The sequence below is a fragment of the Brienomyrus brachyistius genome, chromosome 21 (assembly GCF_023856365.1).
Source record: "Brienomyrus brachyistius isolate T26 chromosome 21, BBRACH_0.4, whole genome shotgun sequence".
Taxonomy (NCBI): Eukaryota; Metazoa; Chordata; class Actinopteri; order Osteoglossiformes; family Mormyridae; genus Brienomyrus; species Brienomyrus brachyistius.
This window is the reverse complement of record NC_064553.1, coordinates 13,311,739-13,337,653: the sequence shown is the minus strand read 5'-3', so window position 1 is coordinate 13,337,653 and position 25,915 is coordinate 13,311,739. Positions and strand designations below refer to the sequence as shown.

The 25,915-nt window shown below is 46.5% G+C and overlaps 1 protein-coding gene across 2 annotated transcripts; it reads left to right on the top strand.

The window, feature by feature from the left end:
- The first annotated feature begins 7,783 nt into the window (after nt 1–7,783).
- LOC125716433 (midnolin-like) lies at nt 7,784–25,617 on the top strand. Of its 2 annotated transcripts, none has more exons than XM_048988714.1 (8): nt 7,784–7,986; nt 10,864–11,092; nt 12,495–12,582; nt 12,799–12,861; nt 19,248–19,628; nt 19,840–19,963; nt 20,154–20,453; nt 22,610–25,617. In XM_048988714.1, exons 2-8 carry the CDS (start codon nt 10,872–10,874, stop codon nt 22,882–22,884), a joined length of 1,452 nt encoding a protein of 483 aa, XP_048844671.1. In that variant the 5' UTR covers nt 7,784–7,986; nt 10,864–10,871; the 3' UTR covers nt 22,885–25,617. The 2 variants fall into 2 exon arrangements, with proteins under 2 accessions (XP_048844671.1, XP_048844672.1); XM_048988715.1 differs by lacking the exon at nt 7,784–7,986 and adding an exon at nt 7,993–10,640.
- The last annotated feature ends 298 nt before the right edge of the window (nt 25,618–25,915 follow it).

The following is a 25,915-nucleotide window of genomic DNA, read 5'->3' as shown; positions in this document are numbered from 1 at the left end:
TCGGGGGCGGGTGTGTTATTACAGCCCCATAGCCATTGTTCTGTTCGTGGTCTGTGTGATTGATTCTGGAAATGCGCTCATTGTATCAGGGGGAAAAAACATTTACTACAGTTTGTGATGGATTAAGCTAGATTTTTTTTTTTTTAAGATTCCAGTAAATGGGCAGTTCATTCTTTGGGTTGGGATGGGGGAGGTTTTTCCGCTGTCGGATAAAGGAGTGTTTTTAAAGGCGTCTTCCTCCAAAGAACGATCTCCAAAGAAACTTGCCGACAAGGTGCTGATGTTGGACACGGGAATGTAAGCGTGGGAGCGGCGATGTCCTTCAGCACAGCGTTTCCCAGCCCAGTCCTTCGGGGGGCCCAGATGGTCCAGGTTTTTTTGCATCCTCCCAACTCTTGTTTAGAAAATGAAGAGTAATTGTGGGTGGGGTTTAAATGTAGAGGGAGCCTGGTGGGCGCCCTAACTTTTCTTCCTTTTGTCCAAATGTCTTTTTCGTAATGTCCCAAAATTTCATTCAGAAAAATTGAGCCGACAGTTTCATAAAAGGTCCGTTTTACGCTAAGGATCATGTTTTTTTATTAAGGTTTAATGCTAATATCTATTAATAGCTCTAACCAGACGTTCATTTCTCGAATGGATGAGATATTCCTGCACGATGCTTTAATTTCTGTACCATGTTTTTGTATTTTGACTTATTTTGCTTACGGTAATGCTGCCAAAACTTCACTTGCTCTCTGGTCTTTGATATGTAGAGGTAAACTGTTTAAGAAGCAATTAGTGAATAAATTGATAATTTAATGCATTTTCATGGGGGCATTAGGAATTAATAAGCAAGAATATTAGCTTATGGAAGTTTTACTTGCACAAAAGGGAAAATGATTGGTTCTCTCTCTCAGCCAATCAGATTTGGGTCCAAGCAATTTGGATCAGAGGTGGGCCCAAGCAATCAGATGCCCCTGACTGTACCTGACAGGGCTCCCCCTCCTCTCTAATTCTGATTTAACCCCTGATAGTGGGTGATTGGACCTGCCTGACAGACACTGTGCTGTGCTTCCCCTCATGATAGAGGGCTTGTATCCACCTTAAACTCTATGTGGCTCAAGGGATTAGGGCACTCTGATCTATGATTGGTTGCCAGTTCAAATCTTATGTCTAGCAGAACAATGCCCTAAAGCAGGATGCTTAATCAGCTTCAGGGCTGCTGGATAATGGCTGTCACTGGGATATGGCTCTGTGGGTCTCATGGAGCGCCAGGTGGTATAGCTGAAATAGCAGTTTCCTCATTAGGATCAATAAAGTAACGTGTCCGGCACATCAGAAGGTTCTAGGTTTAACTCCTTGCTGGCTTAAGCACTTTTCTTGGGGACAGTGTGGCTCAGTGAGTTAGAACTCTGGACTCATGTTCAGAAGGTTGCTAGTTCAAATCCCAGAACCAGCACACTGATGTCACAGTTGGGTCCTCGAGCACAGCCTTTAACCTCCAGATCCAGGTGCACTGCGCACTGGCTGACCCTGTGCTGTGATCCCAAAACTTGCTCTCGCCTGTATGTATGGGTGAAAAGATCATCTCCCTATGGTGATTAATAAGGTATCTGTGTTAAAGGAAAAAAAACACAGAATGGTTATTTTACTTCAATTCTTTTACATTTGAATTCCAATCTGGGTTCACCGTGGGCAACTGTTTCTGGAATGTTCTGTTAACCTGGAGAACTGGAGAGCGGATGCATGGATTCCTTTTTATTTGTTTTTGGGACTTTATCACAGGGGAAGTATTTGGGGAACTTGGACACATTCTGGCTTCATAATCTGTAATCTGTGAATGAGGCCGCAGTTGCTCACTGATTGGAGACTGAATATGGGTGGATGTTTGGTCATCTGGATGTTGGTCCTGGTTCAGGGAGCTGGCTTTGTGAGCGGACCTGCAGCTTCGCCTTAGCACCAATAATGGGTTACTGAACACCCGTATTTGCTCAGTTAAACCTGTTTGAACATCAACAATACGGTGATTGTGTTAACAAACATTTATAACTGGGCACTTGGATGATATCTGTAAAGCTTGTTTAGATATGGGTGGGTGGTCCCTGCATCAGAAGATGACACACAACCCACATGTGTCTTTGTGCCTGTCTATGATATCTAAGATCTATGATGCTGGCTGCTCTCTTCTGTTTGTTTCCCGTCACCCTGAGAACAGACGTCGGCCTTATATGATCTGCCGCTCTGTTGCTCAGGGTTACCTGAGGCTACACGCCCTGCAGGAACCCAGTGAGCCACTAACGCCTGCGCCATGTGTGGAGACCTGCACAAACAGGAATTTGCATTTTATCTTGGCATTAAATGATCGTATCGCAGTCAGTGTGGTATAACCGGGTATGTGAGATTTGTGTGAATCGCAGGTGGAATTCCAGCCTTCTGGAAACAGGTATCAGAGTCGTGGCGTTGACTGGTTGCCCTCCTGCGACGCTAATAATATTTACGGCAGTCTCCAAAGCAACCAGCATAGAATACAGCTTCATTACTTCATTCTTTTACATGACCAGCCATCTATATTTTTTCACACTGCTTCACAGATGAGGGTGGTCCTCTTCTTTATACAGCTGGAAGATGCATGTGTGTTTGTATATGCAATATGTTGATAAATACGGCAAGAATTTTAAGTCAACTTCTTAGGTAAATTTTATTTGCTTTGTGTTACTATGTATAGTAATGCAATGAATGTACTTTAATAGATTGTTATGTCAAGGCCATTGAGGAACTGGATTGGGTGTTGTGTAATCATATGATAGAAGTATGCTTACAGGTTTGTAGGACAGACCAGCTGGTGAATTGTGCAATATTGTTCCAGAATTGCTTTGTCATGTTTGTTTATTTTTTTTCTTTTAATTAAAACCTAGGCATTGTTGAAATCACCTGTATGTCCTTCAGCTTAGTCGAGAAGCCGGGAAGACATCGTCATCGTCATCGTCATTACTATCATGCACATTATTTTTCCTGGTCAAGATGAGGCTGAGCTGGACCAGATCTCTCTGAGGTCACAGCTTGTTTTGGGGGGGATTCCCAGATGTCAGCTTAGAGATATAATTCCTGGACTATGTTCTTGTGGTGGTTGCGGATAAGGACATAGATTGACGGGTGAAACATGAGGCTCATCAGATCATTTTAGCTTTACCCACAAAACTAGCCAGGAAGCCTTTCTGCCTGTCAGTCTCACGTTTCCACATACCAGCACAAGAACAACATACCAAGGTACATAAACTCCTTCACTAAAGGAAGACTCTCTTCCCTTACATGAAAGGAACAATCAATTCGTCTCGAAATCAGCATCATGGCCTCAGAATTGGTGGCACCAATTCCCATCCCTGCTACTTCACACTTGGTCCGATGACAGCAAAATTACTGTATCATCAGCAAAGACCAGGGACGTCGCTTCTACTCTCGATACTAGACGTCCTTCCAGCCATGAACGCATCATGACATCCATGACGTGAGCCCATGATGTCATTACAGGGGTGGAGACTACATGCACCCTTTCTAGAGGCCAACACCCAACGTAAACAACTTTGAGTCTCTTCGACAGATGCAGACACACCTCTTACTACATACAGGAAGTGAATAGCATAGAGTACTGACCCAGGTGCTCCAAATTCCATTAGTGTCTCCTATAGTATGAGCTGGGCCATAGTCATATGCCTTCTCATCTCGTCGTATGTCAACATCGTACATGTATATTGCATCAGTATGTTCCTATAAATCTTCACTTCATTGAAGTGTATTAGAAGAGCACATTTTCTGTGGCTAGACCAGAGTATGGATTGTTGCTAATGAACTCTAGGTTTAGCTGTCGGCCTCTTCCCTGCAGTATCTGGGGACAGTCTTGATCAGGAAGGCGGAGAAATGTGGTCCCTTGCAGTTGGAACATCCATTCATCCAGGGCCACCAGCCCTGTTTATAAATACAGAGGTACTTTACCTACCATCCATGCAATATTGAAGATGTGCTATTGCTCACTCACCCCAACACACAGCGCTTTCAACTTCCCTGGATGGACAAATTCCACAGTCTTGCACTAGCATCTATTCCCACACCCATCTGAGATCTTGGACCACTGAGAAACTCCATGTAGGTGAGACTCTGCCTTCCACCAAGAGGCCAACTTGATTTGATTGATACCAATCTGATAGCTCCTTCCCTATCAGAAAGGTAACGTTCCCAAAGCCAGCGTTGAGTGACGAGGTGTGGTCCATCATGCTTGCCGTCCAAAAGGCATTGCACCTTACCAGCCAACCTTCACCATACTGGTGATCCCTAAAAAAGGCTCCATGTAGTCATTTGGGGGTGAGTCTGGATGGATCACATGGGTGGCCTGGATACCGGGCACTCGCCAGTAAACCAGCCTACATCTGCCTCCAGGGGTGTGTCCCTGTAACCTTATTCTGGGTAGGGTACTGCTGTTTCGTTCTCATCTTTTTTGCATTAATTCACCTATGGAGACACTAACAGGAGCTCAAACCCCAGAACACATAGCCCTGTGGAAGCATACAAACACCATCACCATGTTGAAGTCACAGTGTCTTCTTTCTTACGATATTTCTGGAAGTGCCTAATTAGATTTGCTGTATTAAATGATGCTCCGCTGCTACCTTTTTGCAAAAGGACGTCTTTGCAAACATTGCAAGAAGCTGGCGGGCCACTCTGAGTTCCCATTTTAAAGAATTTCCACACGACTGACATGTCGATAGTTTGTAGTTTTAAGCCACGGGCCTCAGGCTTTACTATGACGTGTGACACAACCTTACGATCTTCGCAAATGAGGTAAATTGGGCAGATGCAGGAAATAGATCAGGCCCTGGAAGAAGCTGTTGCAGAATCCGGCAGAACTGGCTCGGATGCTCCAGTTCCTGCTGTACCTGCTGCCAGATTGGAGCAGGACAGAGAGCCCACGGGACGGATGGGAGGGGTCTCCCGTGACACAGAGGCTTTACAAATGCAGTGTTTGTGGACAGTGTCCTTGCTGCAGTGCAGCGTGGTCCTGATTATCTTCTCCCTTGTATGCACCATCCGTTGCAGGGAGCTGTGATCTTCCATTTTGCAATTCCCAATCCGGACAGTGATGCAGCCGGTGTGAACACTCTCTGTGGTGCCCCTGGTTCACCTACCTCCTTCTGTTTCAGTTTACAAACGAAAGGGTCAGGGATCAGTGAGAACACAGCGGGAAAGGAGACACCGTGAATAGCACCCGGCAGAGCTGTTTACAGAGGGCAATTTGCCTCACTGCATCAGGCTATTTGCCATTGCTTGGAGGTAAAGTCCTTTCTGTTTTTTGTCAGACAAATCGACAGAAGTGTGAGTCATATGTGTGAGTCACATATTTTAATTGTTTGATTGTCCTTCCTGATCGAAACTGGAAGTGTAGACAGTGCCAGTCCTTAGGATGCACTAACAGCAAACAAGCCAGCTTCTGCTTATTATATCCATGCTCCCCCTTTGCCACACAACATTAATGGGGGGGGGGGGGGCATCAAGAGTATAATTTTTTGAGAAAAAAAAAAAACTTTGGTGTTTTCTTGATTTTCCAACATGACAAACCAGGCATATCAAATTTGCTTCCTGAAGCCATTTGTACCTACCTTAATTTTTCAGTTACGATTGTCAGATTATATTTGAAAATAATATAGGATGAAGATACAGTAATATGAATGGTATGTGTTACTTACTGCACCAATCCAGTGTATACACATCCTATCCTGATAGCACTGGAACCAGTGCAGGCCCCTCCCATCTTAGTCTCAATGATTCAACAGCATGCACTGTTACTCAGTGGTGTGTCAAGGGACGTGATACTGCAGCCATCGGGGTGACAGAATGCTAACACAAACATATACTACACATTAATATTTAATATTAAAAACATGTACACCTAGCCTAAAAACAAATAAGATCTAAATAGTTCGATATAGGTGGTGCTCAGGCTTGAGTAAATATTAGACACGATGATACTCGGAAGATAAAGTGAGGGGCAGGAAACAGGGAGAGGATGAAAGACAGGCGGTGACATCGATAAATAATGAAGGGGACACCTCAGAAAACGCCTCATGTCCTTGTACTGGATGTTCAAACTCCACCAGGCATTGAGTCAGCTTTCCACAGGATGGAGTGAGCAGGAGATATTTCATCCAATGGGAGGGGACAATGGGTGTGACCTTCCCCAAAACCCAACGGCGTATGTTTTCATATACAAACCACCAAGAAGCATGAACAGCACAGCCTCATCAAAACATTGCACAAGCGTACGCTGCAAGACAAGATAAAAACATTGACTCAGTGTGCTGGTACGAGTGTGTGCCTGAAATACAGGACACACAAATAGTTCTCCTGTAGCATCTTAAACTGCTGTGTTTAGAAGCCATTGTCTTCTTCAATAGCGAGAAACATGACATCACAATTCAATTATGAGACCGATGATTTCTCGTTAAAGGGAAAAGGACTTTGAATTTGAATGTATATTTGAGACAGAAGAGAAACCATAGTATTTGTTTATGAGTATCAACCTGTAAAGCTATATAAAAAAGTTTGTGTTGCATAGTTATATATATATATATGTGTGTGTGTGTGGATTAGGGTTATATTACATTGAGGAGACCAAATGTTCCCCAGAATGTGAAAAAAAACCTGTTTTTTTTTCCACAGACCATTTTTTCAGGTCCCCACAAAGATCTGTGATTGCAATTTAAAAAGTAAAATTGCCAAAAGTCTCGTATTTTGTTTGGTTGCTTATGGTTAAGATTAGGGCTGGCTAGAGTTTCCCCCATAGAAATGAATGGAGAGTCCCAATAGAGATACAATTACTAACCTGTGTGTGTGTTTGTGTATGTGTGTAAACACAAACTTAGAGACACGCTTAATATCATTATTAATGAGATTACATCGGTTCCTATAGTCCCCTTGTTGTTCTGTTGATTTTATCTTATTATACCGCACGTCAAAAAACTTCCTTACCGGTCTATCCAATAAGATCTGTGTGATTTTACAGGAATGACACTGTCTCGTGTTTTCATTTGCTTGTTGCCTAGTGATTGTTTGCCTCCCTCTATCTCGCTCTGTCGTCACAAGATGACGTCGCTTCTCCTCATTAGCGCTGCTTAACCATTTTTTAAGGTCGCTCGAGACGACAATCCAAACGCACCTTATATACTTACTTAGAATATAAATTATATACCACTTCATAATACTGCAATACACTTAAATAATTTTTTGTAGTCAAAGACAAATTAACCATGTATTCATTACATTTTGGATTCGTATAAAGAGTACAATTTCAATTTGATGTTAATAGCATAATAATAACAATAACAACAACAACAACAATAATAATAATAATAATAATAATAATAATATGGAACAAGAAACAAAAGCTATGTAAATGTTCTGTTATAATATGTGACCGCTGAAGTCCAGTAATGTTAGGTTACTGGAAGGGCTTCTCAACTATGTTTATCCCGTTTTCAAATTCCTTATAAGACTTATATATTGTAGCTTATTTGTCGCAACCATGACTACGCACTAAAGAAGGCTTATGGTAAGTAGCTGTAACTGAAGAACATTTCGAAAATTACACAAGTTAAAAATGAATTCGCTGATGTGAAACCATGGAACCAAAGTAGCCCCCATAGCGCCCAGAGCCGTACTGTGGAGGCGGTAGTCCTCGCAACGACGGGACTTCCCAGACTACCTTAAATCACTGGCTGACAGGACAATTACTAAGTTCTCCACCCAGATCCGAAAAAACTCAGTTAAGAGGTGTCCCACCTCGACAGCTGCATTGTTCATGAACTAAAGCGCCTGGGACGTATCGCACTTGTCTGAAAGAATAAAGGCTTTCAGCTTCGTCTTATACTTTCTGAGGATTTGGTGCTTTTCCCCATAGATTTTTGCGCTATTTCGGATTTACACTGTACAACTGAGGAAGATTTCAAACTACGGTGATTGGTAAGTTTAATTATTACATTTTTCATCTTAAAAATATAATTACTTCACAGCCATTACTATGTCGTTTGGAGCTTAGTAATGTGACTTATATTGTCGTTTTAAACACTGCTATTATGAAAATGATAATAATACACGTAGCATGTACGGAGCAAGACTGACAAAAGGAGATCGTTGTGAAGTAGCTGCACTATGTGTCGATATTGCACAGAATGTACAGAACGAGAGGGACAAGTCGGCCAGCGACGTCTGAGTAATTAATTAAGAACAATGGAGATGAAATTAACACGTCCGCCAGCGATCACACGCTCCTACACCGTTTGCCTTCCCCTTGTATAATATGCGAGGAATTGTGTTATCAAAGGGGACTGTTGTCATGTATGATTGCCTAACACCCAAGTCGGTCATTTCCCCCCTCTGCATTTCTGCTCACACGTACACACGCTATATGCACACCTGGTTGTGGTGCAGGTCTAAGGTGACTAAAGCTGTTGTCATACAGGGCAGGATAGCGAGTCACATAGAAACCATGCATCCACAGCCTTTTGGGAGAATTTCACGCGGCGATCCCAACTTGCCCTGTTATTTAAGCTGGCGAAAACAATACTAAAGTATGTATCACATTTGTGTCGAAACCTACTGGGGATTTTTCTCCCCCCCCCCCAATAATAGGCTATTGCACTAAATGCGTATACTAATAATGCATCTGTTAGGCCTACTGCAGAGAACGTGTCCCTGCCGTGTAATTCATAGTTAGTTTGCATACTTCATAAATTTGTTTAGTTTTTCTACTTATAGATTGTCTACGCTCGGTTTCACATATTTATCTATCTAACCATTTAAACTTACAAGGATGTAACCGTGCTTCCCCACCAAGTACTGAAATGTGGATGCTTTAGAGAATGCAGTATTGTTTCCTTAACCCCTAGACTGTGTGTGGCTCGTACATGGGGCGGTATGCAGCTCAGAGGATTAGGCTTGTTATGCCTGGGAGGTGGTTGGTTCAAGTAGTGCTTAATACTACGGCAAATCCCTTAGCCCCAGCTGCATTGGATACCCTTTTGTATGCCAGTTTGGCCAAAGGCGTCCACTAAATATTTAGATTTATCAAATGGAAAGTTTAGCATAAGCAAATCAATGTATGCGTTTTCTATTTGTATTCAAAATACAAGTGAAATTTGGTCCAAATTAGTATGCTGATTTTTAGTGTCTCGTTAGAATGTACCTACTAGCAGTTTTTTAATAAAATAAAAACACATAATAATAATATTTATTATTATGAAGTTATTATTGTTATTATTGTTGTTGTTGTTACAAATATGCAGATTTGAAAATCGAAAGCAGAACCAAACTTAAAGAATCTGCTTTGTGCGCTATATTGTCCGATTTGCAAAATACGTGTTGGTGTCTCACCGCTAGAGGGCGGAATGATTTCCCTTTTAAATTTTAGTGTCTGTCAGTTACTACAATTCATCAGCCTACGTAGGGGAGTATGACTTTATCAGGTACTTCATATGACTGCAAACATGAATATTATTATATTAATAATGACGTGGTTTAAAACTAGTATAGCTTTTGCTTAAATATTGGTGAACGGGCGCAATGACGTTGCCATGGTTTTAATTTATCACTTTGATACTGATAGGACTGAAAACTGCAGTCTCACTATTTAGCTCACATATAGTCCTAAATTCATTATCCACTTTAGCCAGGACATGCGGACAGGACAGGAAATGTGACGACTGTCTATTTGTATTTCCTGCTGAGAATCCATCCATCTACTGACTTATCTTGGTTAGGCTCGCTGATGAAACCAAAACTAATTTACCAATATGAAAGCAAAATGAGAAGGAAACCGTCCATTATAATATATTTGTCGCATGAATGGAGCACAAGTATTGTATGCCTGATATTGGTATTAATATTACTAAACAATATAATTCAGTTTCATAGATAAAACATGGTCTCGTACATCGCATAGTTCCTGTGGTTGTGTCACATTATGAATGACTGAAGAGGGCGGGCACAATTGCGTACCTAAACGTGATTCGTCACACTAGCCGTGAATTGATTGGTTACTTTCACAAAGATGGCGTGGTACACGGTTAGGGGTGGAGTCTATCCACCATGTGGGTGGTTTTAACCGGCTTGCCGATAGGTCACTGCTAGCGAAGTCTACGCATTCTTTTCGGTGATAGGTCAGAAGGACTGGGTGCGATGGGAGTGGCCTCGCACTGTGAAGGAGCGATGCTCCGATCCGCCTGCTGTCGGTGATTTTGCGCTGGAGTCGCCGTGAGCAGCATGGATAGAGAACGGAGGACTTTGTTACTTTTTTAAGGCGTGTGTAGTTTTGTGGAACCTGACGCCGAAAGATACGTTCTGCGGGATCGTTTTTAGTTCATAAAATAAACATTTTCTAGCATATATTTCTTCTGCCTTTATTTGAACACGAGGAAATAAGTGTACAACTGATTTATACTGCAAGGTCGATTTTGCAGTACAGATTCTATTGTTAGCTCACCAGCTTTTCAGTGATCGACGTATGCAGTCTTTAAAACGGGACATCTGCTCTGGACGTGGGATCGCAAACACACCCCCGTGACCGAAAAGGAAAATATAGAATTTAGTAATATATGCAGAAAAAAGGAAAAATTTTGGTAAGAATAGCGTTCGTTATCTATTTTTTGGCTCTAGGGGGACAAAAGGGAAATACTGTGTACGTGGATCACTGGCTCAAGGAACCAGATAAAGAATGCTTTTGTCCCCATCGATTTGACGACAGATCCAATTAGAGTTGGGGATTTTTTTTTCCTCCGCAGACATAAACAGTTATAGAATTTTTTTTTTAATCCTCCCTCGGTTTCCCTTTTACAAACTCAGAGACTCGAATGGACCAGCATCCCACCGCCAGTAGCTGCACCAGTCGCGGAGCTCCGTCCTGCGAGGCCGTCCCAAGCGAGCCCTCCATGAACGTGCTTATTCACTCCACAACCGGCACACGCTTCGAAGTTTCCCTTCCCCTGGAAGAGACGGTGGAGGGGTTGAAGAGGAGGCTCTCGCAAAGGCTCCGCGTCCCCAAAGAGCGACTTGCTCTGCTGCACAAGGAGACGTGAGTAACCATGCACATAGAAAATGAACCTTCAGGTGCGGTTTGCACCTGGTCTGATAAAAGGACTACAAAATGCATTTTACAGAATGCCTTCGGTAGATATCAGACGATCAATCGAATGGAATTTATAATATGATCACTTATACCACTGAGCGTTACAAATTGGGATCAATTGCACCTAATTTTTATGTAGTCCTGATTCCTTATTGTTTTCTATTATTATTTTACGGTTTCACGAGACGGAGTGACTTATCTGATCCACTGGATAATGTGTACGGGATATATTAAGTGACAGGTAAATTGCTGTCAAAAATGTTGCTACCAGCCCCCCCTCGCTTTATCGGTCTGCCTGGCTTGTTAACGACAGCAGGCTGTGCAGACAAGATTATATTCGGCGTGGCAGAGGGGGATTTATGCTGTTTCGGCGTGTGTATGTACGGAAAACGGGGGACAGGGTGACTGTAAAGTTAAATAATATTGCAATTAGCGTGTAAAAGAGTCCTGGGCGAAATTGCGCAATGGTTTATATAATATAGGACCACAAACTGTCCATGTAGGTAACTTCGAATGTGTGCGTGTGTCTGTTCTTAAGCCTGGCACTGCAAATAAGGTAATGCTATTTCCATTTCGGTAACGTTGTCGAATGCTGGGATCTTCGTTTATAAGCCGGATGGATATTGCTATTGCTGCCAGTTACAAATTGTTCTCGGGGACGATTACATCCACTTCCCGTTGAAGTAACGCTTTAACGCAAAAATTAATGTTGAAATCTCTAGTGTCACGTTGCAACGAGCGGAGAGTTTAACCCCCCCCCAGGGGATGAGCATTGCATCTAAGTAGCGTTTTCTGCATGAAGTTTTCGATCGGCTTCCGCGAGCAGGTATGAATGCGAATCTTCTGCAACGTGGAATCTTTAGTCTTAACGTGAATTGAAAAAGTAACTGCTGCAGTCTGCTTTTTCGATTTTGCTGAACATGCGGTGGATATCAATAAATGAGTCAAACACGCAGCAGTTACGAGTTTTATTATTATTTGTAGTTTGGAAGGTTACAGAGATCAAATGCAAAATAAAGTTTATATTTTGGATATTGTATTTTAAATACACGGATATAAAGCTGTCTACGTGAACATACGAAGCTACCATAGATATTCCGCAACCATATTAAACCAGTAGTTTGGATTGTGCAGTGATGTCATAGCATATTGGAGAATTTGCTTGTGCCTTTCGTTCTTATCTTTTTATGACACCCTGGTAACTATCTGCACTTCAAGGTCACTGAAAAACAGGAAGGACTTAATTTTATTATGGTTACATTGTTATTCTGTTCTTTTGTTGCAAAACTTAATCCAGTGTATTTTTTAAAACTTATTTTTCATTTTGTTTGTTACTTCTTATCCACAGGCGTCTACATTCAGGAAAGCTGCAGGATTTTGGTGTCTCTGATGGGAGCAGGTTAACACTTGTACCAACAGTTGAGGCAGGTTTGATGGTAAGAATTATTTCCATGCATTATAGTTGCCAAGTAAAACCTATGCAGACAGTATTATAATAGTTAGCTGTATACCAATGTTGCGTTGACTAGCAAAATTGTAATTTAATTCCAAATACCAAATGTTTTTAATGATGTGAATGCAGCATGTTTGCAAAAATAATACATGGTTTTAAATGTGTGTCTGTTTCTCTCGCTTTCTGTGTGTGTGTATAGTCCCAAGCCCCAAAGCCAGAACAATCCATCATGCAAGCTTTAGAGAGTTTAACAGAAACTCAGGTAAGATCTTTTAACATTTCTATATGCATGCAGTAATGTAGAGATTATAATTAGATTTACACAGCATATGATTTTGTGCTTTTTTAATTGGGGTTATGAAAGACCAGTTGGAGTCTGACTAGTACATTGCACCAAAGTCTCAAGAAAAGGCGGAGTTACGCCATTCTCCAGGGGTAAATAAGGATCTGGCCACGCTATTAGCTTCCCAGGCTTTCTGTAATCTCTCGGCCCGGAAAGGCTCGCCCGCTCGTCAAGGGCTGTGCATATTTTAAGGAACTCCCTCTGGTCTCCCAGCAACGTCTATGTGGGGTGTGAAGAGAGGCGAGTCCGGGCAAGCCCCGCCCCGCATGTGCGTCAATCCCGCCGTCTTCTGCGAAGTCAGGGCCGCGGCAGCGCGTGCGGTTTGCTGCCTCGTATGGGCGAGCGGCGCGATAGCCGGCTTCCAAGAAACTCTGGTGGTTCAGCGGCAGTTTATTTTAGTCCCGGCGTCATTCGGCGGAATTAAAAACAGGAATCATTCACACTGATATCAGCATTTTTTACGCTATGTACACATTTTCTTTGGGTATTGTTCTCATTCATTAATTTCAGGGTTTTGAGGAACAGAAAATGCACAGCAGTGTGCTTGCTGTACCTGCCCCGCCATAAGAACAGTTGTTTTAATAATAATAATAATAATGATAATAATAATAAAATGGGCACTATAACAATAGTAATAATTATAATGATTATAAATATTATAACAATAATAGTGTTAAACATTTGACATATAAATTTATGGTTTGTTCTTACATAATTGCACGTTGACAATAGTTTTCTGTAACTTTGATATCTTAATTGGTATTTAAATTGAATTTCAGCATTCCTTGCAGGTCGTAGCTTAGCTAATGCGCCTCTGTTTACATTTTGTGGCAGCGAAAACAGAAGTCTTTCTAGTATTGACAAGTATAGGTGTGCGGTCATCTCAAAACTGCCGGCGAGTGTGTGCCGGGGTGCACTTTTGCGTTTGATATGCAGATGAGGGGGTGCTGCGTAAATGTGAAATTTGCACCCCGGGATGTCTGTGCTCGCTGTCGATTTTGATGTTTCGGGCACCGCGCTGAAACTATTCACGGCTTCCTCCAAAGCGTGGCACTGGCACTGAGAAGTGTGCATCTTCGAAATCCACTGTCATGGGCTGGCTTCCTGTATGTATTTTTAACTTGGAAATCCTGCGTTTAGAGAGGTGCGCGCGCTGTATGCGAGCGTGCGGTGGGGGTGGCACGACAGGAAACGCGCTGTCTTCGGTGCGCGGCTTTCCCCCCCCACCGTGCAAAGGATACCTCCCTGCGGAATGAAAAGAGGGTGGGTGGGGGATGTTTAGCCAGGCACAGGAATCAAATGGAAGACATTGCCGGTCTCTCATTGAGCAGCTCATTGGTCCCCTGGTAGCCAATCAGAAGTAGTGTCGTGTCATGGGCAGACGCTGATGGCTAATGGAGACCCCAGGCTCCCGTCGCCCACAAACGCCGGTTCGAGAACCAGTCTGCACAACGGGATTGGCTCTGGACTAGCACTTAAGGGGAACATTTAGTCCTCAACTACTGTATTATGTTGCAGTTATGTAGTCTGTGGTAATCATGCAACTCTTATGAGTCATAGGACATCATGCGTGGGATGGGGGGGGTGACCAGATTAATCATGGAAAGGGTCAGACCTGGACAAGGGACATGTCTCTTGTAGGCGGGTTTTTGTGTTCTTGGGGGTTATTTAGATTGACGTCGGCTGTTTTGCGCTCGTATCGAAATTGCCCAGTGTCCATGACCCGAGCTCTTTAGCCGTGAATCATTCAAAAACACGCGCGGTGTGTGTCGGTGCGAAGGTGCGCGCGCGGTCGGGTAGACGCGATGGGAGAGCGGCGGTCTGGGCTGCTTGTGTGGAGGCCAGAGGACGGGGCCATTAGGGAGCCGAAGCCGAACCCTCAAGGCTCCCGGTCCGAGGGGCTGCTGTCCTTGGACGCGGCTCAGAGCGGAATTTTGGCTGAATACCCTGCAGTGTGAACCTCACTCCGGTGATTAAACCGAGGGACAGGCAGGTGTTCCTGTCGGCCCGTTAAACCTGTTAAATCCTTGTCCCCACCACCCCCCACCCCCCGCCTCTGCATTTTCTGTTTTTTATCTCTTAATATGATTTTGGCCGCAGTCACAGCGGTTTGGATGTGATAAAAGTGGTTGCGTGAATAAACACTGTGGGGAAGAGTGTCTGCAAGGGGCCATAAATGAAAACCATCTGAGCCACTCTGTCACTGTTTTTTACAGTAACTGCTACGTTTGAGCTTTAGGGAATATAGTCCTGTGGCTTTTTGCTTACATTGCCATGACTGCTTGTTGGTGCCACCTGGGATTGTGGCCCCTGCTGTTGTTCCCCCCCACCACCCATCCCCCGCAGCTCCTTCCTGTACTCTGCTCTGCCTGGGCTTTCATCTCGGGCTCCAAAACAAGCAGCCAAAACCAGTCAGGGGGTGGCTGTGGTCTTTGGCCCTGTGGGCTTCCCCTTTTAGTACTCCCCTTTTAGTACTCCCCTTTTAGTACTCCCCTTTTAGTACTCCCCTTCTATACTCCCCTTCTATACTCCCCTTCTATACTCCCCTTTAATCCAGGCCTCAGCAGATGCTTCCAACAGCTCGCAGTGGCTCGGAAACCTGTCGACTCAGAGAAGCGAGATGAAAGCGAATGACTCCGTCTCTCGTTCCGTTTTCTTTTCCTTTTGTGCTTTATTTTCCCGTTCATCGCTTTTGAGGAATGGCCCACTGCACAGTCAGGACAGTGCATTATAATTCCAGACATTAGTGTCTCTAGCAGGCGTGTGATTAAGACTGTTTCTGCCTTTTTCTTCCGTCTTATCCGGCTCGGTCCGCGGTGCTGTTGTTCTGCTCTGTTGATAAATCGAAGGATGCGAATGAAGTAATTTGAGCGCCGTGAGTCACTGGCCAGCCAGGCCCCGCGGCCCCCACACCCATCTGCACCACTGACAACTTGACCCTTCTGCCCACTGCTACCCTCCGCCCGGGGGGGGGGGGTGACCTCTGAGTCAGCTGTCTCACACTAGGTTGGTCTTCCTCCATGCAAAGGATGCTGGGTAGGATGTGCCATGACAAGACCTGAAAGATGGAGGGCGACAGTGCAGAGAAGGTCACGAGGGGGCTGAAATACACACATGTTCATATTCATTTCTATGGGTAAAACCCTAATCCCAACAATGACGACCTTAACCCCCACCCAGCCCTAACCTTAACCTTAAGTAACTAAACAAAATGCACGATTTTTGGCATTTTGGGATTTTTGATTGCACTTACATGAAACTTCATGAGTGTGATTTTTTTTTTTTCTTTTCTTTTTGCATCTGTTTCTATAATTATCGCTGGTGCCTTTACTCGGTGAGGTCTGCCGAGAGCCGCTTGCTCCATTGCAGTGTTGTCTGCATGAACGTGCATGGGTAAGCTGAGAAGATAATGGAGGACTCCCTTTACCTGCCTGGCTGTCGTCCCCGGTTTCCGTCCCGCCCCACGTCCCATGAGGCCCTTGGCTCCGCCGGCGAGCCGACAGACGTGTGTTTCGGCAAGCGACGGCTGGCAGACCAGGCCGGGCTGAGTCACCGCGCCTTGGATAAGTGGCCGGCGGCGTGTGACGCCCAGTTTGTGCTCCTGTGTGAGCGTCGTAAAGGGGGAGGAGGGGCGGATCGGCATGGAGAGTACCGTCTTTGTCTCGCTCTTGCCACTGTGAGGGGTGGGGAGGGTGGGTGTGCTTTCCTGTGCGTGACTAACCCCCCCATGTTGGGGGGGGGGGTCGTTATTCCATGGGTCACTCTGAGGTTACCGGCCTCAGTGATGATAAGCAGACCCCCCCCTGACGAAATAACTCACCTGAAGAGAACATTATGTTACATTAGCGTTTCCTTATTCGAACATGCTTTTAAGCAAACCAGCATGACTGAGAGAGCAGGATCAGCCAGTCCCTCGCTCAGGGGCCCAAACGTGACATTCTTCTGACCCTGGGATCTAAACCAATGACCTTCTGCTCAGGGGCGCTAACCTACTGCAGCAGGTACCCGCCGTCTGTGCTCTCTAACCGCGACAGCTAAAGCTTTTGATTGCAGCGTCTGTTCTGGTCAGGGTTTATCAGCTGGCTGTATCTAAGGCTTTGTCTCCGGGCGTCACTGTTTGATGTTGGTACGGAAACAGGGCGGGGTGGGGGGTGAGAGAGGCAGTTTGCCGGGAAGTTACTGACTATTCCTCACCTGCTGCCTCTTCCACTCAGCCCAAAGCTAGAGTCACACCCCCCCCCCCTCCCCCACCAGGCATGAAGAGCTCAGCCATGCAGTTGCGTGTGGCCGTTTTTATCCAGAGTCATGGGCGGAGCCTAAGAACAAGCTGCAGCCATGACAGCGTTGCGATTCGGCCTCTGCTTCATTCCCTGCTGGTTCAGGCCAGAAACTTGCTAATTGGTTTAACTTGCCTTTTAAACCACTAAATCGTTCTGCATTCATCTGCTTTATATAGATTATTTTTTTGAGCAACTTGATGGGCTGGTGCAGTGCCGCACGTATCTCTAACGCAAACCAGTAAATCGGACCTCATTAATCAGCAGTCGCCCAGAAACCCAGCTGAAACGTCCCAGAAATCCGTATCGGAATTCCTCCGGAACGCCCAAGATCGATTTTGCACAGATACTTCTGCCTCAGTGCCGTATCATTTGTTCATAGTAGAAAAACATAAACCACCAGTGCGGCTGCCAGGCTACCTGCTGCGTGACTGTCAGCTGAAGAATCAGGCCCCGTGGTCCGGCCCACGCGTAGCCGTCTGGGGCAGTGCCTGCTCACGCAGCGCTCCGCCGTCTCCGGCCGATCGAGGCGCTTATGAAAGGAGAGAGTGCTGAAGGAGGGGGTGGATAGGTTTAGGTGCTGCCTTCAGATCTGATGGATGTGGGCGTCTGCCTGCTAAAACAACTGTGATGATGCAGATTTTTGTATATGAGGAGGGGCGTTAATAACAGGCGAGAACTTTCCGCTGCACGTTTCTTGAAAGAGATTTGGACTTGAGTTGGTGTCTGTCCTTTGATTGACAATGGGTAATTTGCGTGGTGGGTGTCGAGTGTTTGGATATATGACGTGACTCGGTTGTGATGAGGCACATCCGTCGGGAAAAGTGGATTTGTGGGCAGGGGGGGGGTTGTTTTGGCCTGGTGCAGATTTTTGGGTGGTGGATGTGATGGGGAGTTCTCACCGTCTCCATCAGCTGCAATGTTCCGTCTGTGGGAACTGAACTCGGGGAGCGTCCCTGGGGGTGGGACCTGCGGGGTGGGGTTACTCTCATTTGTCACACTCTTCATCACAACCCCGTTTCCCAGCATGCCCCTGTTTTCGGGAAGGTGGCGCCCATCTGCTGGCCCACAGGAAGTCGCTCGGTGAATGTACTGTACAATTAGTTTGTTTATTCAGCAGACCCCTATTTTCCGAATCATCATACAATAGAGGAAGCAGGGTCTGATTAATCAGGGGTTAAAGGCCTTGCTCAGGGGCCTAACGGTAACATCCCTCTGCTGCTGGATTTGAACTGATGACCTCCTGATCACAGATGCAGAAGGAGTCCCAGATAAACCTCACCAAACTAGCTGTCAGTTTAAAACACAATGTGCTTTGGATAAGCGTAGTTAAACGTGATGGATTTTACCGCAGCTTCTGAGTCATGAGGGTCTTTATCTTAATTATGCGTCTTTAATGTCCAAGGGTGAGTTGGGTCAGCGCCCTGATGAACCCTCCTCCCTAAAGGGTAACCTCTGAGTCAGGATGGTTTTTGAAGACGCTCTTGTTCTGTGTCACTTGGTCCAGGTCTCTCCCCTCGCCCCTGTTACCTCCGGGGGGGTGAGCTCTCTGTGGTGGGAGGGGGGGGAGCTCGGGGTGGGGACGTGACCTTTGTGCACGGAGTTTCTCCGTGGGACGAGTCCGCCGCCGCTCATTAAGTGGCACCTGCAGCCTGGGATGGGGGGATGTGTGAGAACCGAGTGTGGCCAGAATGGATCCCACAGCTGCAGCATCGCTGACGAGTGGTTTGGATCCGTTGCCTCCCTCCTTTGCTGTTTTTCTCGCTCTTTCTGTCTAGTTCTCTCTCTCTATATGGGATAGTTTCACTTTCACATCTCTGCGGCCTCTGAACAGGGGAAAATCCACAAGAACGCTGACAAAGGAAGACGCCTTCCAGTTCACTGGAATTGTTCTGTGTTGACTGGGAAGCCAGCTTTGGGATGTGATCAGCTTTGAAATGAGAGCTAATGTTCCTGCAAGACTCGGTGCCTGCAGCGATCAGAAGCGCGGCCCACTTTTAACGAAGGCCCTCCTCTTCCTGTCTGCAGGTCAGCGACTTCCTGTCGGGCCGGTCGCCCCTGACATTGGCACTGCGTGTGGGCGACCACATGATGTTCGTCCAGCTGCAGCTGGCAGCGCAGCAGTCTGGGGGGCAGCAGAGCACGCCACAGTCACAGGCGACGCATCCTCCGCAGCTGCACCCCCGGGGCGGCGCAGGGGCGACAGGGGGCCCCGGGACTAGCGCTGGCACTTTCAAGATCCCACACCGTTCCCATTCTGCGGCCCCCCCCTCAGCTCTTTCAAGCCCCGCATCCCCCACTGCCCCCTTTGGCCCCGCCCAGAGTGCCTGTCTGCTCCCAGGAAGTGCCCTTCACTCGCACCCGCACCCTGCTTCCCAGCGGCCCCCCCCAGCCGTGGCCTGCCCAGAGGTAAGTACCGCTGCTTATCCCCTACTTTGTACACAAAGTGTTTTATGCATCTTTTGCTAATGGGGGAGGGGTTTACAGTGAGTGTTACGATGCAGGTCTTTCTGGGTCTTTACTCTCGCACCTGGCCTGGATTTACCTGCTCTCCTGCTATATCCATCCCCCGTTGCAGTGAATGCCAAATCGTCGCTGATTCCGTGTCTCTGTCCCCCAGGCCGCTAACGGCTCCAGATGCCCCCCCCAGAGCGCGGCGGCCGCCCCTCGCCCCCGCAAGCCCGGGGCCGTCATCGAGAGCTTCGTTAGCCACGCCCCCGGGGTCTTCTCGGGGACCTTCTCAGGTGTGTGTTGCTCAACGTCGCCTTCCTGCCATTGGCTTCGCTTCATTAGCAGAAACATGTGGCCAGACGTGGGCCATGAGTCTGAATGATATGTTATTGCTCAAAGCTAGAGACTCTCCTAAACGCTTTGGTAAGAGTCACTTCCTGCTGCCTGACTACACATGCATTGACTCCTCCCCTCCCCCTCCAGGCACGCTGCACCCAAGCTGCCAGGACAGCAGCGGGCACCCCCGTCGCGACATCAGCACTGTCCTGCAGATCCTCAATGACCTCCTGAGCGCCACCCGACAGTACCAGGGCACGCCCCCCTCGCTGGCCCATCTGCGCTGCCAGGCCGGCTCGTCTCCTCCCCCGTCACCGACCACGCTGCCGGCCTCCCCCACTCTGGCTGCACCCGTGGGTCTCGCTACCTCACTGCCCCCCGCCGCCACGGCCCCTCTGTACCCGCTGGTCAAGTGCCAAAGTCAGATCCGCGTGTGCAACCCTGCCGGTGAGTGAGCGTGCCGAACCTGCGCCTACATGTGCCTGCATTCTCCCCTCATCACCAGCACCTGTTTCCTCCGGCTGTTTTTTTTTTTTTTTTAACCCACAATGCATCTGGAAAGCGTGTCTGGAGGGTCTGAACTGTATTGCCCCGGTCGCCTAGGCTCCCTCTGGCTTCAGCTGCACGTTGTTGCGTCTCCAGTGGCAGCAGTGCAGCATGTGACATCATGCTGAGCCGCCATTCATAAAACTCTGCGGTTTCTGTCCAGTGACTGGCAGCCCGTCTGCAGGGTGAGGGCAGGGGGGGTGAGGGGGGTACTGGGGGGCAAACCAAGCCACTGAGGGAACTGGATTTTTTCTGCTTCCACTTTTTTTTGCCACAAAAGCTGAGAGCTGTGAGTGACTAAGAGCTGGACTAGCTGTCTACCCCCCCCCCCCCCCTCACAATCCCAGGAAAAATTCTCTCCTCATTAATCACAAGTCACGCCCGCTCCGCAACTCGCCAACGCGGGCCAGACGGAAAGTTCCGGACGCTTTCAGATGAGGACTTAGAGTGCCCGTCCCAGACACGCATGGGTGATTTATGAGCAGTGAGTCACGTCCCGTGTGTTATCGCGCCAGCTCCCAAGGTGAGGCAGTCCACTCGACGTGATAAACCGGCCTCTGCAAAGGAGGTAACCTCCCCACTGCCCGGGGGTGAAATTCCTCACTGCCCTGCTGCCACTGCACGGTCTGTGTGTGCAAGGGAGTATGCAGGGGCGGGGCTGAAAGCTGATTGGCTTCCAGAGTGCTCCCTCTCCTGTCACTCACCTATTCAAATCATATCGTTGGCTGATGATAAAGCTGTCTATGTGAATTATTTCCCCTCTAATGCACCCCACCTCAAAAAGCCCTGGAATCGCCCCTGTGTGTGTGAGTGTGTGTGTGTGTGTGTGAGTGTGTGAGGTCAGAGCAGACATTTCCTGTGGTGAGCCAGTGTCCCCTTCAGGAGACGGACAGCCAGCCAACATGCCTCTTAAATTGATGGTCGATTCCCATTAGAAGTCGGATGGTTCCAAAGGGAGCTGAGCATCAGCAGCCCAGCGTGAGCAGAGTCGGGGCAGAGTGAGCGCAGGAGCTGCCGGAGATTTTCCCCATTTTCGGGGCAGATGGGGCAGAAAAGGGTGAAAAAAAAACTGTCAAACACATAAAGCCAAAAACGGAAGGCAGACAGCATTTGCTGCTTATATGGAAGCTCATTCTCTGCCCAGGGTTATAGCACTGGTATACAGGACTGCTGGGAATGAGGAACTGGGATATAAATCAGGGTGAGTGCCCCCCCGCCCTCCTGAGGCCTTCTGAAGAAGGGGCTTGCGGCTTGTTGGCTTGTCACTGCTTAAAAATGTATTTCTTGCAGTGATGCTAGCGTGGCTGGATAACATATGGCTGCAGAATTTCCCCCAGCCTGCTGAAAGGAGTTCAGGCTTTAGTGTCGGGGGTGGGGGCAGGGCCAGCAAGACCCAAATGCAGAGTCTGTTCTCCCCAAGATCCCCTCTTCCTTCAACCTCGTGACCTTATCCACCTTGTGATCAGGGCCGCCCCCCAGGCCCCTGCTGCAGTGGGTCTGGAGACGCACGTGGTCATGTGGGGGCGACATGCATACCATGATCATGTCCCAGATGTCTACTGACCATTCTCAAGAAGGAATGTGGCTTGTCCCTCACGCCTGTTGATTGTACATATACAGTGATTGGGGGGGGGGGCTGGCTTTGATCAGGTCTCTCTCACATGGATGCTGAGGATCACATTCCCTTAGACTTTTCTTTGCTTAAAAACAGTTGCCTCAGCCATGCTGTAGAGTTTTACTTCTGAAACGTAGTTTGCGCGGATCCCAGGCATGGGGGGTTGAGGAAGGTGGTTATGGGGCCGGCTGCTGACTGTCACTTCTCACCTCACAGCTGTCTGACTGAAATCGTTATTTTTGGCTTCTGTCACTCGAGTCTCTGCTTCAGGTTTTAATCACTAAGCTGTTAATTAACAGTTTTCGGGGTGCAAAGTGCTGTGTAGAGAAACGATGTGAAATCGCTGCCCTTTATTATGAGTCATGACAATTAATGCAGGAAATTTTTTTAGCCCCGTAGCATCCCACTGACCCGCCCCGCCCCTCCTGTGCGCCCCCTGCAGGTGACCGCTTGAGGCAGACGGAGAACCGGACCATGCGCTGCAAGGTGGAGCGCCTGCAGCTGCTCATGCAGCAGCGGCGTCTGCGGCGGAAGGCTCGGCGGGACTCGCGCTCGCCGTACGCGTGGGCGCCCCCTGCAGGCGGCCGCAAGGCGGGCCGCAGCAACAGCAACAGCAGCAGCGCGTCCAGCGACGCCTCCCTGGACCTGGACTTTGACGACGCCGTTTGGAAGCCGGACGTGAAGGCCGACCTGAGCTCAGAGTTCATGGTGGCGTAAAGGGGGAGGGGGGAAATTCAGAGGAGGTCACATGGTCAAGTCGGGGGGGATGGAGCCTATAGGCCACTTTCCTGGGGGGCTCGATGCCGCCTCCCAGCGTCACCTCACTGGTGTGCGGCTCTTGTTTCGAACACAAGAAGCTGGAATTTGGACATCAGAGGACTGCAGAATTAAGCATGAAAACAGCAGCTAATGCAGGACTGTACTGCCTTTAAGAAATAGAATACAGCTGATTTCAGTGTTGCTAATTAGTTATATTTTTTAATTTCCTGAGGTGCATGCTGGATGGATTTTCACATCTGACTGCAGCGGGACTATCTATGTTCTGGACAATTTCTGCATTAAGGGGCGTGTGTCCTGATACAGGAAGGAAGGCACAGTCTGACACGCTCCGGTCTGTTGTGACGGACTCCTCGTATCCGCCAATCAGAATTGAGTATTTGATTAATACATTTTTTTTTCTTCCTCCCACTTTTTTTTCCAACAGATATGTAGCATTATTCACAAAGCATTCAGGTTTTCAAACGGTTTTTGCACATTTTTATGATTTTTTTTTTTTTTTGGACAGTCAGATTTCCTGCAGTGATGCGAGAGGAAACATGGAAGATATTAAATTATCGAAAGTTCTCTGTTATTGCAAGAAGTCTGTCAAAGACAGCCTGTCCTATTCAGGTGATGCTCAGAGAAAACACACAGCGAAGATGAGAAATACAAGTGCTATAGAATGTTAAATTTAAAAATAAGAATCTATTTTTTTGTTTTTTTTTCTTCTATGTGCTGTTTGAATAAAAACAGTAAACCTGTACCGCTTGATTGGTTCAAGCCGTTAATTCGGTATATAGTCACGGTTTGTCATATACGGTCATTTAGTCATTCTTGATTTTAAAAACCTCAGATGTAAGAATAGGTACCATTTACAGTGCGGAAGAGAAAAAAATATATATATATATTTACCTATCAGTGTATCGTCTAGTTGCCTTTAATCCATTTTTATGTGTGTGTGAGAGGGTTTGTGTGAATCCTTGTATGCGGATTTCTGGGTGTGGCCAGTGGCTGTGATTGGCCGCTTAGCAAGCCGAAACCTGGGGCTGTACTTGGCTACGCTCTGGGTCATTCTTATAGGCATGGCTGTAGTATAGGGGTGGGTCTGTTCCACATGTAGGAATGTCTTTTGTTTTATGCTGGGAAAACAGTAACAGTATTTGCAAACCATCTCGGCTACGAGCATCTTTTTATTCGCCGGGAAGAGTTGCGTTCATCAGCTGGTCCGAGCAGATGCCTAAACGCGGTCCGGCTGCGATTTCCCCCCCCGCGCCCTTCTGGAGAAAGCGGAGCGTTCGCTCTGACCCTCCCCAATCAGTTTCGAGCTATTCTCAAAAACCATCCTTTTCTAGTGTCCCTCGCTCTAAATTGATTAAACGTGTAAGGATTTGGGCTGAAATAAGCGTCATAAGGCTCATTTTTATCAATCAGTGCCTGAGTATTGCTTACATATCAGATTGGACATCTGAAGGGCATTTGCTGCTAACTGGTGGTGTGGAGAAAAGCACCCGCTGTAAACTGGAGTGTTTACACACAATTCTCTGGAATATTTTTGGATTTTTTTTTCCCCCCCCGATGCTGAAGCGTGACTGACTGAGTCTGCAGTTCCCTGCGACGTAAGCGACCTACAGGCTGCGGCAAATCTCAAGGCACACGGTCATTTGTACCATTCTACATTTCTGTCCCCCTAAATCTTGCTGTGTTTTATTTTTTAATTCCTTTTAATTCCTTTTTATCTGCAGTCTGAGTTCAGTGCTGGAAGACGACCTCATTTAAGTGCCCTTATCCTTTTTGGGAGGTGGATTTTCATTTTTTGCGGCGTTTTGGCAGATCTGGGGTTAAACTTTGCCCTCGACTGACTGGAATTCAGTCCTTTCTGGTACTACTGTTCATCACTTGAACAAACCCAAATATGGACAAATTACTTGGAGCTGGTGGTTATAATGACATAAGAAGCCTTGTTCTATACAATAATGGCGATCGCTTGGTCTGGTATGTGAGAATGATTTCTGTTTAGTTTGCTTCATGTCCTTCCTCCTCTTTCGTGTTCCTGTGTTGCCATCCTGTCCCCATCTCTGTATAAAAAAAACAGTAAGGAATCACCCTCCACCCATCTACGGTTCTGCGGCTGCACTTACAGGGCCGTGTGTTAACTGTTAACCGTCTAACAGCATTTACTGTCTCCCGGAGTCAATGTATCGCCGGTAATTTTGGGCTCCTGTGACCCCGATGCTTTTGCATTTAACATTTTGCTGATGTCAAAATGTTCTCTCTGTACGTGCCTGACGTATTCGACAGACGAAGAGACACGGAGTTTATAAAATGATGATTTTTACAGGGGTTTATGGTTTTATGTTTCGATCACCTCATTTAATTGCGCCTTCATATTTGTAGCCAGCCGGATGAATTGAGACATGATGATTTACTATGTTCTAGTGATAGGCCAGTGTAGCACGTGTGACTGTATTAATTTATGAAACCAAAATGGTAACTGTGAATTTAGGTGTCTTAGTGCGTTTAAAAGTGGGAGGGTACAACTTAGTTATGAATAAAGTGTCTTTTTTTGTGGAAAAATGGAAGTCATTTTCCAAAAAAAACTTTTTTTTTCTTAAGCAATACATTTCAGTGTGACTTGTAATAGAACTTTTTCTTATTTAGGTAATAAATTGAAAAACGAGCTTGAAAATGGTACTTTTAACTTCTGTCTGTCTTTTTTTTGTATTTCTGCGTGTGAGAGATTCACCGCGTTCCAGGGAATTTTCACTGTTCTCATGTAAATGATTTGCCTGTGCAGTCTTTCAGTTCATGTTTAACACCGAAAAAAAAACAAAACAAGATACAATGATTCGGTTTCTTAGTCAGTTTCACTTTAAGTGTTTTTATTTCCAGTAGACCCAGTGTTTACCAATACTTACATGACTAGTCTGGTTCAGATTCCTGGCTGAACCTTAAACCAGTCTGTTGGCAGGGTTGCGAACCATCAAACAGA

Excerpts from the sequence above, each read along its gene's own strand:
- LOC125716433 (XM_048988714.1), top strand. The coding sequence starts at position 10,872 with ATGGACCAGCATCCCACCGCCAGTAGCTGCACCAGTCGCGGAGCTCCG. Across the intron at positions 11,093-12,494 it reads GCTCTGCTGCACAAGGAGAC|GCGTCTACATTCAGGAAAGC; the intron begins GTGAGTAACCAT and ends TCTTATCCACAG. Across the intron at positions 12,862-19,247 it reads AGAGTTTAACAGAAACTCAG|GTCAGCGACTTCCTGTCGGG; the intron begins GTAAGATCTTTT and ends TCCTGTCTGCAG.